The 14869-nt window shown below is 38.0% G+C and overlaps 1 protein-coding gene across 2 annotated transcripts in view; it reads left to right on the top strand.

The window, feature by feature from the left end:
• Nucleotides 1–14869, top strand: part of PTPRN2 (protein tyrosine phosphatase receptor type N2) — a 643897-nt gene that overhangs the window by 615333 nt on the left and 13695 nt on the right. For both annotated transcript variants that reach the window (XM_027450443.3, XM_038174330.2), the window contains exons 20-21: nt 1211–1264; nt 3309–3373. In XM_027450443.3, coding sequence (XP_027306244.3) covers nt 1211–1264; nt 3309–3373 — 119 coding nt within the window. The remainder of the gene's footprint in view (nt 1–1210; nt 1265–3308; nt 3374–14869) is intronic.

Raw genomic sequence — 14869 nt, forward strand, 5'->3', positions numbered from 1 at the left:
TCTGCGGATATGAATTCACATAAATGAGCAGAAGAGAGTAAGGATTGTGAAAAATCCTAAATCCTAGTGTTTAAAGGGAATCATTAAGAGAACTTAATATTGTTATCAAGTTTGGTTAGAATCTTGAATAGTAAAAGGTGGAATGTGAAAACCCAGTTTCATGGGACATCATCAGCATCTCCATAGCCTGCTTGCGTTGACTTCCAAATATCCAGACTCCTTGTCAGATTTAGAAGTTTAGGCATCTTCAGGCTATACTGTAAGCAATGTTTAAAGATATATGCATGCTTTAACAGCACAGATGTTAGTGAATAGATGAAGAGCCAAGAACTAAATGATTCAGGAGGTTAGTTATGCTTTCAAATTCATAATAACATTGTTGCACGGTTGCCAAATTCTGGCAGTTCACTTCATCAGTTTAGCAGTTAGGATCCTCTGCAACACTTGGCAAAGCTGGGGACCATTGGAGTAACTGGGCATCTCATGGAGCTGCCCTAAGAAATGGTTATATAGGAGACCTTCTAGCTCTGGTAAACTCAAGCATCTCATCAAGGAAAGTGAAAGGTTTTGATTTCCTGAGGAAATGCTTTCCCAATTAATCCTTTATTCAGCTTGCCTTGTTAACATATGCACACGTATTTGGTGGTTTTTTGGTATGTAACAAACTTCATATGTAAAATACATTCTAGAGCAGAAGAGGGATTTGGGATTTGGGTTTTTGTAGGGCAGTTTAAATAGTTTTAAAACAATTTTGCAAGCTTTATTCTTAGACTGAGCATCTTGGTTTGCTTCAGCACTAGCTAATTCCTTCACTGAACTTACATATTGGCAGACCTGTTCTATAGCTTTGTTTTTATTGTTGCTTCATGAGCAAATTCATGAACTCATAGTTGGCTTTAAAATTAAAGCATCTTGTGATAATCTTAGTTTGGAGCTAACACATGAGACATTTGAGAAAAGAGATTATTTCATTTGCCTAACCAACACTGGTAATAGGATGTTACCAAGTATTTCTACAGCAGCAAAGCAGAAGCAAACTTTAAACAAGATTATGTATGTAACAACTGCTTGTTATATCAGGAAATTATCAACTGGACTGTTTTTTTAAGGACTGCAATATTTGCTTTTTCTTACTGCTTATTTTTGACAGTTGGCTAAAGAAACAGTATGTAATATGCTTAATTAATTTTTTGTGTCTGTTTTATTTCAGAAAAGTAAACAAGTGCTACAGGGGTCGCTCTTGTCCAGTAGTTGTTCATTGCAGGCAAGTACAATTTCTAAAATAGCTTCAGAGAGATTTTTGTGCAAGAATTTCATATAGGTAAAAACAAAATGGGTAAATTAAAGCTTTAAATAAATCACTAACAAGACAGTAAGGTAGGCTGAAGGTAGGAAATATAAATCATCTGTTTTTTAATGCTAAATAATTTTTAGGGTGTGTTTTCCTAATAAAATTATCCTTTCCTGTGCTTTTGTAGATGTTGTGTCTTGAACTAAGAATGCATGGCTACCCTTTCAAATATAAGTAGTGGTTCCATGCATTCCCTCCCAATTTAGTCTTTATTAGCACTCAGTTAATTTTTTTTCTTCTTCACTTGCTTTCATTGATCATGGTAAGAGGAGGGTGGTGTTGGGGAGTGGAGACCAACCCACAGATTGAGTAATCCTTCAAGCACAGATTATTTTTAGGCCTCAAACTTTGCTAGATGCAATGGAAACCTATTGGGTAGGTCAATGGAAAATTTTGCCATAGTAACATTAATGTTTGATTTTGGACATTGTGAGTTTTAAGGAGAACATTGCACTTAATTATTCAAAATACTCTTGTAGACAAGGAAAACAGAAACAACAAAGCCCTGCTAAGAGGCAGGTTGTTTGACGTGACATTCCACTTTTTGTGGGAGGGAGGAGAGGGAACGTGTTGTGTCACCAGTGGCTCAGCAGTCACCTTCCCCCAGATGCCAGGAGGCATTCTGCAGATGAGAACAGCCTGGAGCAGGCTCTTCTACTTTGCTTAGGAATCCTAAGAAAAGAAACATTTGGCACAGAATGAAGACCCTTGACGTTTCTTGTTCCTCTCTTATGATGATGGATGAAAATGTCTACCATTCGCTCAGTAGTTTTCTGTTGTTGTTTTTTTGTTTTGTTTTGTTTTGTTTGTATTGAGCTTGATCACTGCTTTGTCTCTCACCATTCAGCTTAACTAATGAGATTATGCCTTTGTTCCCTTCACAGCCATAGGAAAAAAAATATATTACCATTACCTCCCTCTCTAAGAAGTCATCTAGTAACTGAAAGAGAAAAAGCCTTTCTACAAAGACTTAATAAAAATGAAGTTTCATAGCCTGCCTGCCTATAAACAGAATGAAATAATGTGCCTCACACTGTTCTATTATTTTTCCTTTCATTTATTCTTGTACACAAATTGAGCCATCAATAAAAATAAGGGCTTAATTAATAAAACTATATACAGTCTAATTGGTCACACATGCACCTTTTAAAAATTTGGGGGAAGGGAAAGAAAAAAGCTTTTACTTAAGGTCTTAATTATGTTTGCTAACAGCAGCTCTAAAAGAACATCACACTGGCAATTATATGTTGATGTCTGAAAGGGACACAAGCTGCATTCCCATTAGGGAGCTTTTCCACTCCCAAGGCTTGTTCTCTCATCTCTGAGGCAAGACTGATGGCACACAAAAGTTAAAGCTGTTTCTCAGGAATTGCATAATATTTTTTTCTGATTGTTGCAACTACGGAAGAGTTGAAGCAAACGGTAAAAAAGAAGAATCACTTGTGATATATAGTGAAGAAAGACTGCAGTCCATCAGTAATCAGATATATCAGTTCTTAGACCAGTGTCTCAATGGTGTCTCTGGCCGCTGTGTTCAAATGCAATCCACAACATTTTGGGACAGTGTTGGATAATGTGCTGGTCTAGCTTATTCTGCAGTTCTTGAACTCAAGTGCAAGTGACTATAAGCACATTATATTTACACTTGAAGAACAAAAATTACATCCTTTTAGGGGTTTAATGTTACTGACTTTTCCAATGTTGCTTAAAATGTTTTTATTGCATAAACACAGCTTGGCTTAAAAAATCAAAACAAAGCCCTTGTATCCATGCAGGCTAATCTTCCTTGAACAACTTGTGTTAATTCAGGGCAAGCTCTCTCTCCCCTTCTCAGTACCCTACATTTCCCCTCATTCAGTCCTTGTGTAACAGTATAAAATAATGGCAGGTACCTTTATGTTGAATCTAGATGCACATTGATAGGCCTTATTTTTTCTTTTTCCCTTTCTGTTGGCAGTGATGGTGCAGGAAGAAGTGGAACCTACATTCTAATTGACATGGTTCTCAATAAAATGGCTAAAGGTGAGAATCAAAAGGCTTGTTACTTCGTTGGTACTGAAAGATGTGCTTGTGTTGCCATGACAACGTGGGGAGCAATATTCACAGAAAACCTGAGAATAAATTAGAGGCAAATTGTACTTTTTCCTGAATGTTCTTAAGTTTCATTTTCATAGTGATTTCAAACAACAGACCCAAATGCAAATGCTTTGTGAATGAGCAGATGTTCTTGTGCTGTTGAGAACTATTTGAATTTTCTAACTTTACCACTTAAATAGTTAGTGCAGTTTTTAGAAGAAGATACTTCAAGGCTGTACAATCCTTATTTAGTGGTTTCGTTAGTTAGGTCCTGAGCTGCTTCATGACTATTGCCCAGAGTATTGTCACCTACTAAGCCACAATGGTCAAGCACATTTGCTTTTTCTTGTAGCTGGCCATTGGCACCATAGTGCCTAGAAGATCTGGTACCAGACAGGTCCCCCTGTACAAGGTGCACAAATTTGCACAAATTTGTCTCTTTGCAAAATTGTAGTGCTCTGTTTGCAGTTCTGTCTATGTTCAATGCTGAACAACTTATTTAACTTTCCTACACCTTGGTTTCCTTGTCAGTGAAATGTATTTCATGAAATATGAAGTGTCTTAATGTTTGTGTTAAAAGTAAAAATCTATAGATCCTCTAGAGATTAGAATCATTATTTTTATTGATCATTATATGGTTCACAATGAGAAGTGCTTAAGATAGCCTGAAATAATCTCGGTATGATACAATTAAACCAAATTTTTAGTACTGACACAGTCTTCAAAAGGAAGGAGGGTAAAAGCGGGCAAGTAAACCTGACTGTATATTAAAAAGACATAATTGTCAACTTGATATATCATACCCCTTTCCCACACTGTTTATATTACACTGTCATAGAACTGCATTTTAAGAGGAAGAATAATCTCTGAGGTTGAAAATAAAAAATTGTCATTAGCCTTTCTAATTCTTGTGCTAAGTTCTTAAGCTACCTTGATCTGCCATTGTGTGCAATGTGTTTGTGTTTAAAGAAAAAGGATTAATTGTAATAACATAAATTAATTTATATGAAATAATAGACCTTTGATTTCTAATCACTTTACGGTTGTTTTAAACCTTCTAAAGTAGTCATATTTTTAGATTTATTTTAAAAATACACTCCACACTTTGCAGTCATATATTGCATCCACATATCTCAGTCCTGTGGGACATAATGACCTGGTGCCCCATCAGAAAGAAGAATTTAGCATTTTTTCCTCTGTATTCTGAATGTTAATGCATCTGGTCACACATGCACATAAACGGGTATGTTTTCTGTCCATGAGCATCATAGGGAACTTGCTCCTGATGTTAAAAGAAGTTGGCCTTCTCTTCTCCTGTGTCTGCCTTCTCCTTAGCCCTGTCCTGGAGATTTTCCAGTGGGATGGGATCAGTTTTTCATGCTTACTGGAAAATAGGTTTTCCCTCAGTGAGAGAATGTGGAGATATTTGCAGCACTTTTCCACGTGGCAACCTAGTCTTTGAAAATAGAAGCAATGGTATGTAGTAAAATTAATGTACACCTTTGTTAGGTGTTTGTTCAGCTCACTTCAGTCGTCAGCAACAAGAAGCTGTAATGAAAACTAAATTTAAAGTATATGCAATTTACTTGCATAAAGAAGTAAATGAGAAGTATTTTCTAGCTACAGGCTTTCAGGCACTTAAGGGAGGGTTGACTTTGTTGTAAAAGCACTGAAGAATGCCATTTATTGACTCCATTGTAGCATGTAATGTCAAATTCCATTTTAAGTGCGGGCTTAGTGTTTCACAATACGAGACAAGTCATGTGAAACTGGCCAGAGAAAGGCGTCACAGGGCTTTTTGGAGATCGGTCACCCCCATTTTGTTCTTGACCTGCTCCCCTCTGCCGATGGGGGTGTGCAACGCGAAATCCCCTGACCTGGTGCTTTGGCTGGGGTTTAAATGAAAGATCAAAGGGCAGAGCGGGCATCTCAGCCCTGCTGAGGTGGGCCTTTCCCAGGCTGTCACACTGTGCGGCCGCCAAAGGTTTTGTTCGGGCGGGAATCGCGGCCCAGCCTGTGCGGCCGGGGCCCTCTTTGTCTGGCCTGAGAAGCTGGAGGCCCAGGTTGAGGATCCAATGTTCATCAAATGATCAAAGGCCTGAAGCCCTGGACATGAAATCTTTCTTTCCATTTCCTTTTCTTAGAGAATGAATTGCACGAGTGGCAAAGAATGCCGTTTCCAAAGCTTTTATGTGGAGTGCGAGGGCTAACTTCAGAGTCCTTCAGTGCTAAACATAAAAATGTAAGTGCACTTTCAATCTGGGCCCAGCTGCAAGGCCAGCATCTAGTAACATTTCTTTCAAAAAGGCTTTTAAGGATTAAGGCCTTCAGTCTTTCAAAAAAAAAAAAAAAAAAAAGGACTTTTAAGAATAAACTTAGAATAATTTGAGTTTCTTGTTCCACTGTCTGGTTTATTAGAAAGTAGACAATAATGCATTTTTAAATCAAAGTAAATAGAGGAGTACTTAGTTTCGGCAGTGGGAAAGTAGAAAGCAATCAATAAATGCCTTGGCTCTTTAGTGGGGTTTTTAATGGGGTAGATGGAGAAAAGGAGCTCCTTTTTTCATGTAATGATTTACTTCCCTACATTCTCTTGGACAGTTAACTGTAAATGCTTTTGTCATTAACAATTTTTTCCCCTACCGCTCATTGAATTAGTGCTAATACTTAGTCTATTAAGCATGTTATAAATTGGTATCTTCTACTATCTCGCCTGTTGCCATGTCTCATGTTATTTTATACACTGAAAACCACCGGGAAGCAACCTGCTCCTATAGTAGGGAGAAAAAAATTGAGGGCTTTTGTGCTCGACGTCTGCCACACCAGTCTGATGGCCCCAAAACAGGAATGGAACTTAAAAAAAAATAAAAAGAAAGCACCCTATTTTAGTGCATGGTAAAGGTTGGGAGGGTGGCAATGTCTCCACAGGGTCCTTGTGTCCCCTGGGCAAGGGTTTGGGTGGCAGGAGGGCACACAGAGTCCCACAAGGATCCCTGTGCCTAGCAAGCCTGGCCTGGCCCCAGCTGCCTCACCGGCCCTTGGGCCTCCCTGAGGCTCTACACGAAGGGTTTCCTGTTGGGCGGGGGTTTTAATGAATTTCTCTGTCCTCTCCACAATAAATATAATGGCTGCATCTGTGTATTCACTCCAAATAGCTACATTAAATAATCTTATTAGGTAACTGGAACAGTTCGAGAACAACGATGTCTATTCAGTCCTGTCATTCCTGTGTCATGTCAGTGGAAAGTTTTAAATGCAAGTGTGTCCTTGTGTTTAGTTGTTCCAGTAACCCAGCAGTGCTATTTATCATGTAGTTTATTACCATAATTATTTTTATTGCTAGATTCATAAGCAGAACGGTTACAAGGCCCTAATCCTGTCCTCATCAAATAACAAAAACTATGTGATAGAGACAGGCCTTCCAGTAGCATACTATTTTTGCATGAATATGAAAATTTTAAGAGTTATCAAAGTTACCTCCAATTTCCCTGACAGACAGCTTAGGGCAAGTTTTATTTTTGAGTGAAAAGTTCAGAAATGATGTATTTCAACTGTATGTGCGCTTTCATGATTTAAATAAGTACAGAAAATGATAATTGATTGTTTTTGTAGATAACAATGCTTGCTGGATTTTTGACAGGGACTTTTTAAAGGATGATTTCTGCTGAGAATTTTAACATTCTTAATGTACTTACAAATTTTATCTTTTGTTACTAGGGCGGACAAACTGTTTTAGATGAGTCTACTTGATATTCCTTCCTCACCACAAACTCAAAGTAACTCTGAGCTAATCAGTTTGGGGGATTTTTTGTATGTGATTTAGAGAAAAAGTGGGAAATTTCTCATTTATTGTCTTTCCTGCAAGCATGTATTAGTAACTAAAAGTTTGATATATTTAAAAATATTTGTATTAATTGTTTCTGTCATGGAAAAGACAAGAGCAAGATTACGGGTAAAAAAAGATTATTCCTACTTTCATTCTTCTGAACTGAAAGGCTTGGATAGTGTAGATAAAAGTTTGATTTTTAGATATTAATCCAGCTAGCAGCTGTTCGGGGTTTGCTGACCATCCATTTTCTTGTGTTTGAACTAGCTGGAATGAGATGAGTGAAAGGGAAGGTAAATATGAATTTTAAAATCCTTTTAAAGTATTGATTTCAGAATTCTAAAACCCAGCAAAAAGATTTGATTTAATGAAGCTGAACCAATGGTTTCTTCTCTCCCATTCAAAACGCCGGATTATAATTGATGAGCGCACACACTCTGGCCTGGGCTGGCTGTGGAGGTTATCTCTACAAGTCCTTTCCTTGCCCCCACTACACTATTGTCTGAGGGTCTTGTGAGTCAGCTCCTGAGCAGATGCAGTTTCTACCATGACATTTTAAGGCAAAACAAAAGATTCCCTAGTTCGCCTTCTGACTCATCATGATCAAATGATTTTGGCTAATCTGAACCCTTGCTGAGGTTTTGCTTATCTGCTGTGTGGATTTAACAATCATAATGAAGTTGTAGGGTTGGATCCTCTCTGAAAGGATTTTATGAAAGAAAATACTTGCCCATATTCATGTTAAAATGGATACAATCTGCTTATTCTTCAACCTTTATGCAAAGTCTGAGAATATTGTAGTCTTAAGTGTTAGAGATCCAAGTCAAGAGCAGTCTATTTCTGACATACTCTTGGTGAATGAGAAAGTATTTCTTCAGCCCATGATACAGTTTCTCCTGTAAATTTAAAACTTAATATACTACAAGTGTCACACAGTGGTTGAGAGAATATGTAGTGTAAAGGAGAGATTATTTTTTTAAATAGTATTTAATGTTAAAAGAGCAAAAAGTGGAATTAGAATTAATTGAAATTCTTGAGAAGAATTTCTCAGCAGAAGACTTTAGAATGTAATTATTTTCATGTTCTAAGTTTGAATCTATTCCATCACTGCTCTTTGAGGTTTGTGGGAGTTAGATGATTATCTCTAGGAAAAAATGCAGGCCGGTAAAGCCAAAAAAATTAGCTTTTGATTTGTGTGCTATTGTGCTACCCACAAGACTGCCTCAGTTCTTAGCAGTGATGTTAACCATAGAATTCTGAAACGTGGCTATTTCGTTTTCTGAAGGAAGTTCTTAGTGTCCTTGTAAACATATCATATGTTATAAGGCCTGTTTTTCAAGTGAGCTGCATTTATGTATTGTAACTTTTATGTAATGAGTTACCCTGGAAACACAATTAGGCAAATAGTGCTCATTCTTGCAGCGTTTCCCAGCAGATAATTAATCACAATGAGAGCTGGGCCCCCAGCTACATGCAAAAGTGTAAAGGGAATGTATAGGGCAGCTTTTTACAGTCCAGGCTGTGATGCTAAGGGAAACCTCGCTATTTAGAAAAAAAAAATAAAATATTAAAATATTAAAATAGTATTTGTTTCCTCTGCAAAATACATGTTGATGCATAAACTTTTAAAGTCTTCCCACATTATTGACACTATATTCATTGATTAATAATTCATAAAATTAAGATAAAAACCTAGCACCTTCTACAAACTCTGGTTATAAAATGAATAAGTGACAATGGGGAAGGTGATGTTGGTTGATGTTTCTTTGTGTATGTTGTGTGGACTGTGTTTTTAGGTGGATTCCCAGATGGAATATAGAGATTTCAAACAAAAAGAAAAGACATTATTGATGTAATTTCTTTGTAGGTTGGTTGTTGTTGTTTTTTTTTTTTCCTTTTATACAGTTTAGTGGTCAGGCGTTACCCTAAAAGAGCCGTATTTCTGACTTCTTTGCTGTTCTCAGGATTTTATTGAAAAAGAAGTGGGACTAGAAAAGTGTGGTAGAAAGCAAACCTAATTATTCAAGTTTTGGAGCAAATGAATTGTGAAGAAAGACTGATCAGACATGGACTATTCCTTGGGAAAGGGAGCACGAAGGGGGGTCCCCATAGAGCGTTAGGAGACCCTGAAAGGAATGTATTGATGTCAGTAAGCAGCTTGAGATAGTGACTAATTTGAAAACAAGAGGTCATTGACTGAAACTAAGGAGGAGACAAGCAGATAAGGAATTTGGGCAGCATTTTTTTCACACAAAGTGTAGGTTAGAATATCGAAAAGTGGAAAAGCTGGTCATAGAAGTACAGTACTATCAGTTTGAGAACCAGCTGGGCAAATGTTTGGAAAAGGAGGGTTACACACAGAGTGAAGAACTACTTTGTAGTTAATCTCACGCAAGTAGTCTGTAGATGATTTGAAGAGAAGTGTTTAATTGACCAAGATGGTAGTCTTCTGACTTTAAAGGGTACAATGTATATTACCAAACTAAAGTGTGATTATTCCACAGCTTCTAAAACTGGACCAGTTTAGTCACTTTTAAGAATACACTCTGTTAAAGAACAAATCCATAGTAGTTGCATCTTTTATACTCAATCCATGTACTGTCGTGAAAGCATTACCACCTACGTGCAACATGAAATGAAAGCAATGTGAAATGTAGTTCTTACAATTTAATAGTTGGACGTGGGCGAGCTGCCTCTGAGTGCCCTGCAAAGTAAATTCTCGTTTTCCAAAGGGGACTCCAAGATTTCTTAGGGCAAACTGAGGCGCGTTTTCAGAAATGTGATTTTTGCAGTCAGCATCTTAACTTTGTTCATGTTTGACTCAGCACATGGAGATGAACTGCTTTTGAGGTAATTAGCTGACATTTTGTAGAAGAGGTGCTGAAGGAAGCAGATTGTTTAGAGCTCTATAGGAGCTGACACGGGGGAACACCTATACACAGGCAGTAGCAGCACATCCTCGATCCTTGCTGACTCATCATCCCCTTTGTGTGTGTGGGTGCACGCGTGCATGCATAAATTAAATTTAGGTGCATGCCATAGTATTTTCTAGAGTGATAATGGGTGATTATAGGATATCTGCCCATATACAGAATACAGCTCATTAACTTCTATTTCTCAAATTTAGTAATTTAGGCATATTCCTATTGCTTTTAGCTTTTGGGTAAAATCTAGATGTAACAGAGAAACAGTTTCTGTATGGTATAAACTGTGATTTGACTTAATCTCATGCACAGTGGAAGTGAGGATTGGGTCTCACATTAGCACCCATTTGCATGCAGTTACAGTGAGTGGTTTCTGCATGTTTTTTCTGCATTGACAAAGGATATTAGCTTAAAAACTGTCATGTCAGTAGTGAATTTCTCTCCCTGTAAATCACTGAATGCTCAGAAGAATTAGTGTCCTGTAGCAGTTTTTAAAATACCAGGCTGCTCCTTTTTCATTATCGCCTTCCTTTGGATTGCATAAAGCCACATAACTTACATTTGTACATCCAGGTTATGTGCAAATGCAGTTTTAAAATATTAATATAAAATATGCAACCAATAACACATTATGCAATGTATACTCTGTGTGCATGTGCATGAATGTCACAGTATTTTTCTCTTCTTCACTTTTATTACTGTTAGTACTCCCTTCTCCATTTATATGCTTCCTTTGCCAATTGGGTTTTTGGATGGTGTTTTTTCTTGTTTTGGTTTGGTTTATGGTTTTGTTTGGTTTGGTATTAATAATGGTAGTGAAATTTTAATTTGGGTCATTTTTAGGTATATAGTAGCACTTACATATTTTGACTGAGAGTAAAGACTGTTTGCAGATTCAGGTATGGGTTGGGTCCATCGCTAACTACATATACACATGCACACAGATTTTGTTCATCTCAGAGAGAATAAGTGTTTAATGAAAATGCCAGCCTGAATGCATTTATCTTTTTTGTTATCTTTAAAAGTGAGTCCCTCATTGGTTCTTTAGCTAATGCTTGTCTCTTTCCATGAAAAGCATCAAAAGATCCTCCTGGCCAATAGCAGAACTTCAGCAGCTACAGCAGTAGATGTCTGGATAAGTACAAATAAAAATTGGTTTTGGTTTTGTAGTTTGTAGCTGTTGTTCAGCTCCCCTTTTTAACTCTAATATTTACAGGTGTTTTTACTTACTAGGAACTCAGACAATGAAAGTTGAAGCAAGAAAATACTCTTGTTGGGTTTTTTTGTTTGTTTGTTTGTTTTTGGTTGGTTGGCTTTTGTTTTATATTACAGCAGTTACAAACCAGCAGTTACAACCAGCAATTACTCTTACAAAACATTTTTCACTTCTGTGGTACTCCCTACATTGTACTGCAGATGGTTTATCTTTTGTTTGTGGTTCCTTGGTGCTTTTTCCTTTGCCATTTCTGTTAAGGTTTCCAAACCTTAGGGAGGAAGGGGAAGGCAGCAGCCGCAGAGCACAGATCTCAAACACCATTAGATTTGACAGATCCCAGCATTCATGAGCCTGAAACCACAGTGCAAAAACTCATCTCTTTTCAACCCAGGTTCATTAGAGCTAACTTTGGCCATATAAACCATTTAATGTTAAGTGTCTCCCCTAACCTAGTTGTCTAGGTCTCCTCAGTTGCTGATGGAGAATGATAAACACCTCTGGAGAATAATTCTCAGGCAAATGAATTGCCCACCAGGGCTCTCCCTCTCTCTCTTAGCTGTTGGGAGAGGAGATGACTAACTCAGATTCGAACTTCAGGGATGGCTGGAATAGATAAGATGAGGCTGGGCCTTTGAGACTAAGCTAGTTAGTAAATACTACCAGTGTGCCATTAAAACTAATGGTCAGTGAAGAAGTGGTGTTACACTCCCCCTAGTTATGACCCTTTCTTCTTTAATCAGATTGAGTTTGCCCCTCATATGGTGTGATTAAATGTTTTGCAGCAACATTAGGCACTCAATGGGGCAAACACTGTCTGGAGCAGCTATGCGAGCTGTCCTTTACAAGCTGTCAGTGGGAAGCTGGAGGCATCTAGGGCTTTGGGGGCACTGCAAATCTACAGCATAGCTGTGCTACGTCCAGCTGGCTTGGGCGCTAGAAACACCATAGCTGTGACAGTGTAATAGGCCGTGAGTGCTGATTTACGTTTCTAACTCTCCAGAGAGCCCACTGCTGTTTCCATATACCGTACCGCAGCAAGCAGTATAGATGTGTATTTTTTGTGTATTAGGCTCATGGCAGACCTGGCTCTAGGTAGTGTCTGTCCTTCTTCAGGAGGGGTTTGTCCTTGGGTCTCCACAGTTCAGTGTCTGCCTCCTTGCTAAGGCAAAGCCGAGCGCAGAAAAGGGCCAGAAAGTGTTGTGCTAAACCCGAGAAAGCCAATTTGTCAGAGTGCTCATGTGGGGAGGGAAGAAAGGCAGCACAAAGCCGCTGTGCACGAACCTGGTTTGGCCATGAAGCATCGCTTTTAGGTGTGAGTCTTGCAGTCATCACCCAAACACAAAAACGACTTGTATTCTTCCTAAATGCAGACACACAGTGATGAGACAGCTGCTTGTCCTTGCTGACACCATATTTTTGCCCTTATTTTTTCTCTCACTTGTATTCTCACTCTTTCGTCCTGTTAGATGCGATTCTTCCCCAGCGTTCCCGACTGCGTGACTCTGAGGCTAAAAGGCTGCCGATCAGCAGCCTCTTGCAAATATTAATTGGATCTTTTTCAGCTTCTAGCAACATCAGTGGAAAGAACGGTATTAGGGACCCTTCCTTCAAGATTTTAACAAGCTGCTTTTTAATCTGACCTAACAAGTCTCTTTGCACTTTTAGGCCTAATTCAAAATCTGTGAAATGTAATAAATATCAAAACATGCATTAAGAAGGTAATATCTGACTAGAATGAAACCAAATACTTACTGCCGCATAAATAAAGGCACTTGACTGGTCATTTCTGTATTCCCCTTACTACCTTTTTTTTTTTTTCTGTTGGGATAAATGCTTCTTCCCACACAGATCATCATCGTCACCTTAAGAAGAAATGGTACCAGTACTAATAATCCCATATTTACAACTGCTTGCCATGACTCATGCATCATATATTCAGCTTTGGAATCACTTTATGATCAAGGGGATCAGAAAGAGGGCTGAGAAAGGTGCAGAGGGTATTGAAAAAACAACAAAAAGAGTATTTATCTCAGTCCTCACCTCTCTACTATCCAAGTAGCTTGTAAACGGATTTACCTTTATAACAATTAATTAGGTAGGAAAAAAATGGACCATTTTATAAATGGTGGTGTGAAACATAGGGTGAATTTAATGATTTAACTAAAGTGATGTGGGAAGTCAGAGTCTCAGGCTGGGAGAGAAGTCAAATGTATCTAAACATAGCACCCTAATGACCAAGCTACCATGTAGGTTTCACAGTAGCAGATTTATAGCCATTCTGCAGACTTATAATTGTATCTTTTTGAGGATATGTGCCTGTAGATCTGAAAGTTTTTCCCAGCTAGAAAAATCCTTTTTAATGTAATATTTATGAGTGATACATATTTGTGAAACATTCACAAAGAAACTCCTCAGTTTGGGTAATTTAAAAAGAAACCCCCCACAAATAACTGCTTTGATGAAGTATTTAAGGATCATTTTATTTTTATAAATATACAGAAAATTCAGAGCATCTAGAATCTAAAATATTCCTTTTAATATAGTGCTTTAATATAAAATTCTATCAGTTTCACAGAATCTGTGCTGCACTTTTCATCAGTAATGAATAAAATAGGATTTTTGACTTTGCTTTCAGTTCAAGTATGTTCAAGCTTATTACTTAAAAATAAAATCTCAAAGCTTGCTTCAATTAAGCCAAAATTTTCAATCTTACATTTAACAAATGCTGAATGTTATTTTAACTGGGAAAAAAATCATTGTGCTTCCAGGTGCATGATCTCTGTAGTTTGTTAAACTTAGTAACACTTTTTAATGATACACCATCATCATTTCTTCCCAGCTGATATGTTAAAACACATTGCACCTCTCTACAAACTTTGTCACATTCCTGTACCATCATGGTGGCCTCAATGCTGCTGCAATGTGGAAGGGATTATCCTCCACCGAGTGCTTCTCATGTGTCTTGTGCCTTTCAAAACTGGTCCCCTGCCATGTTTAGGGGGAGGAGACATGAGGAAAGATTTCATTATTATAGTAATAAAGCTAACATTAGGTAATTCGTAATAATTTTAAACATTGCGAGCTGCTGCTGATTACCTCATGGAGTTTATCGCAGCAGTATTTGGCTAGCTTGTTATTTATTGCATGAGGAATGGGGAATTCAACTTTTTCCATGTTTTCATGACATGCTGGATACTCCACTCGTGCAACTGTCTAAGGGCAAACACTTTAACCCCTTGAGGTCTGCTAATCGGGAGCACCAGCTGTTAAGTGCCAGTGTGCTTCCTGCATTGGTGCCTGCGGGAAGAGAACGGGTTGAAAAGGATATGACCCTAAACTTCAGAAACCGCTGCTCTCCTTGGGGGCAAAATATAATTCAGCTTGCATCTTCTCTTGCTTTCTCTTCATGTATCCATGTGGTTCTGATGCAGATTGTTGTGCACTCACTGTGAATGCTTAAAGCCTTGAGAAAGATG

The sequence above is a fragment of the Anas platyrhynchos genome, chromosome 2 (assembly GCF_047663525.1).
Source record: "Anas platyrhynchos isolate ZD024472 breed Pekin duck chromosome 2, IASCAAS_PekinDuck_T2T, whole genome shotgun sequence".
NCBI classification, from domain to species: Eukaryota; Metazoa; Chordata; class Aves; order Anseriformes; family Anatidae; genus Anas; species Anas platyrhynchos.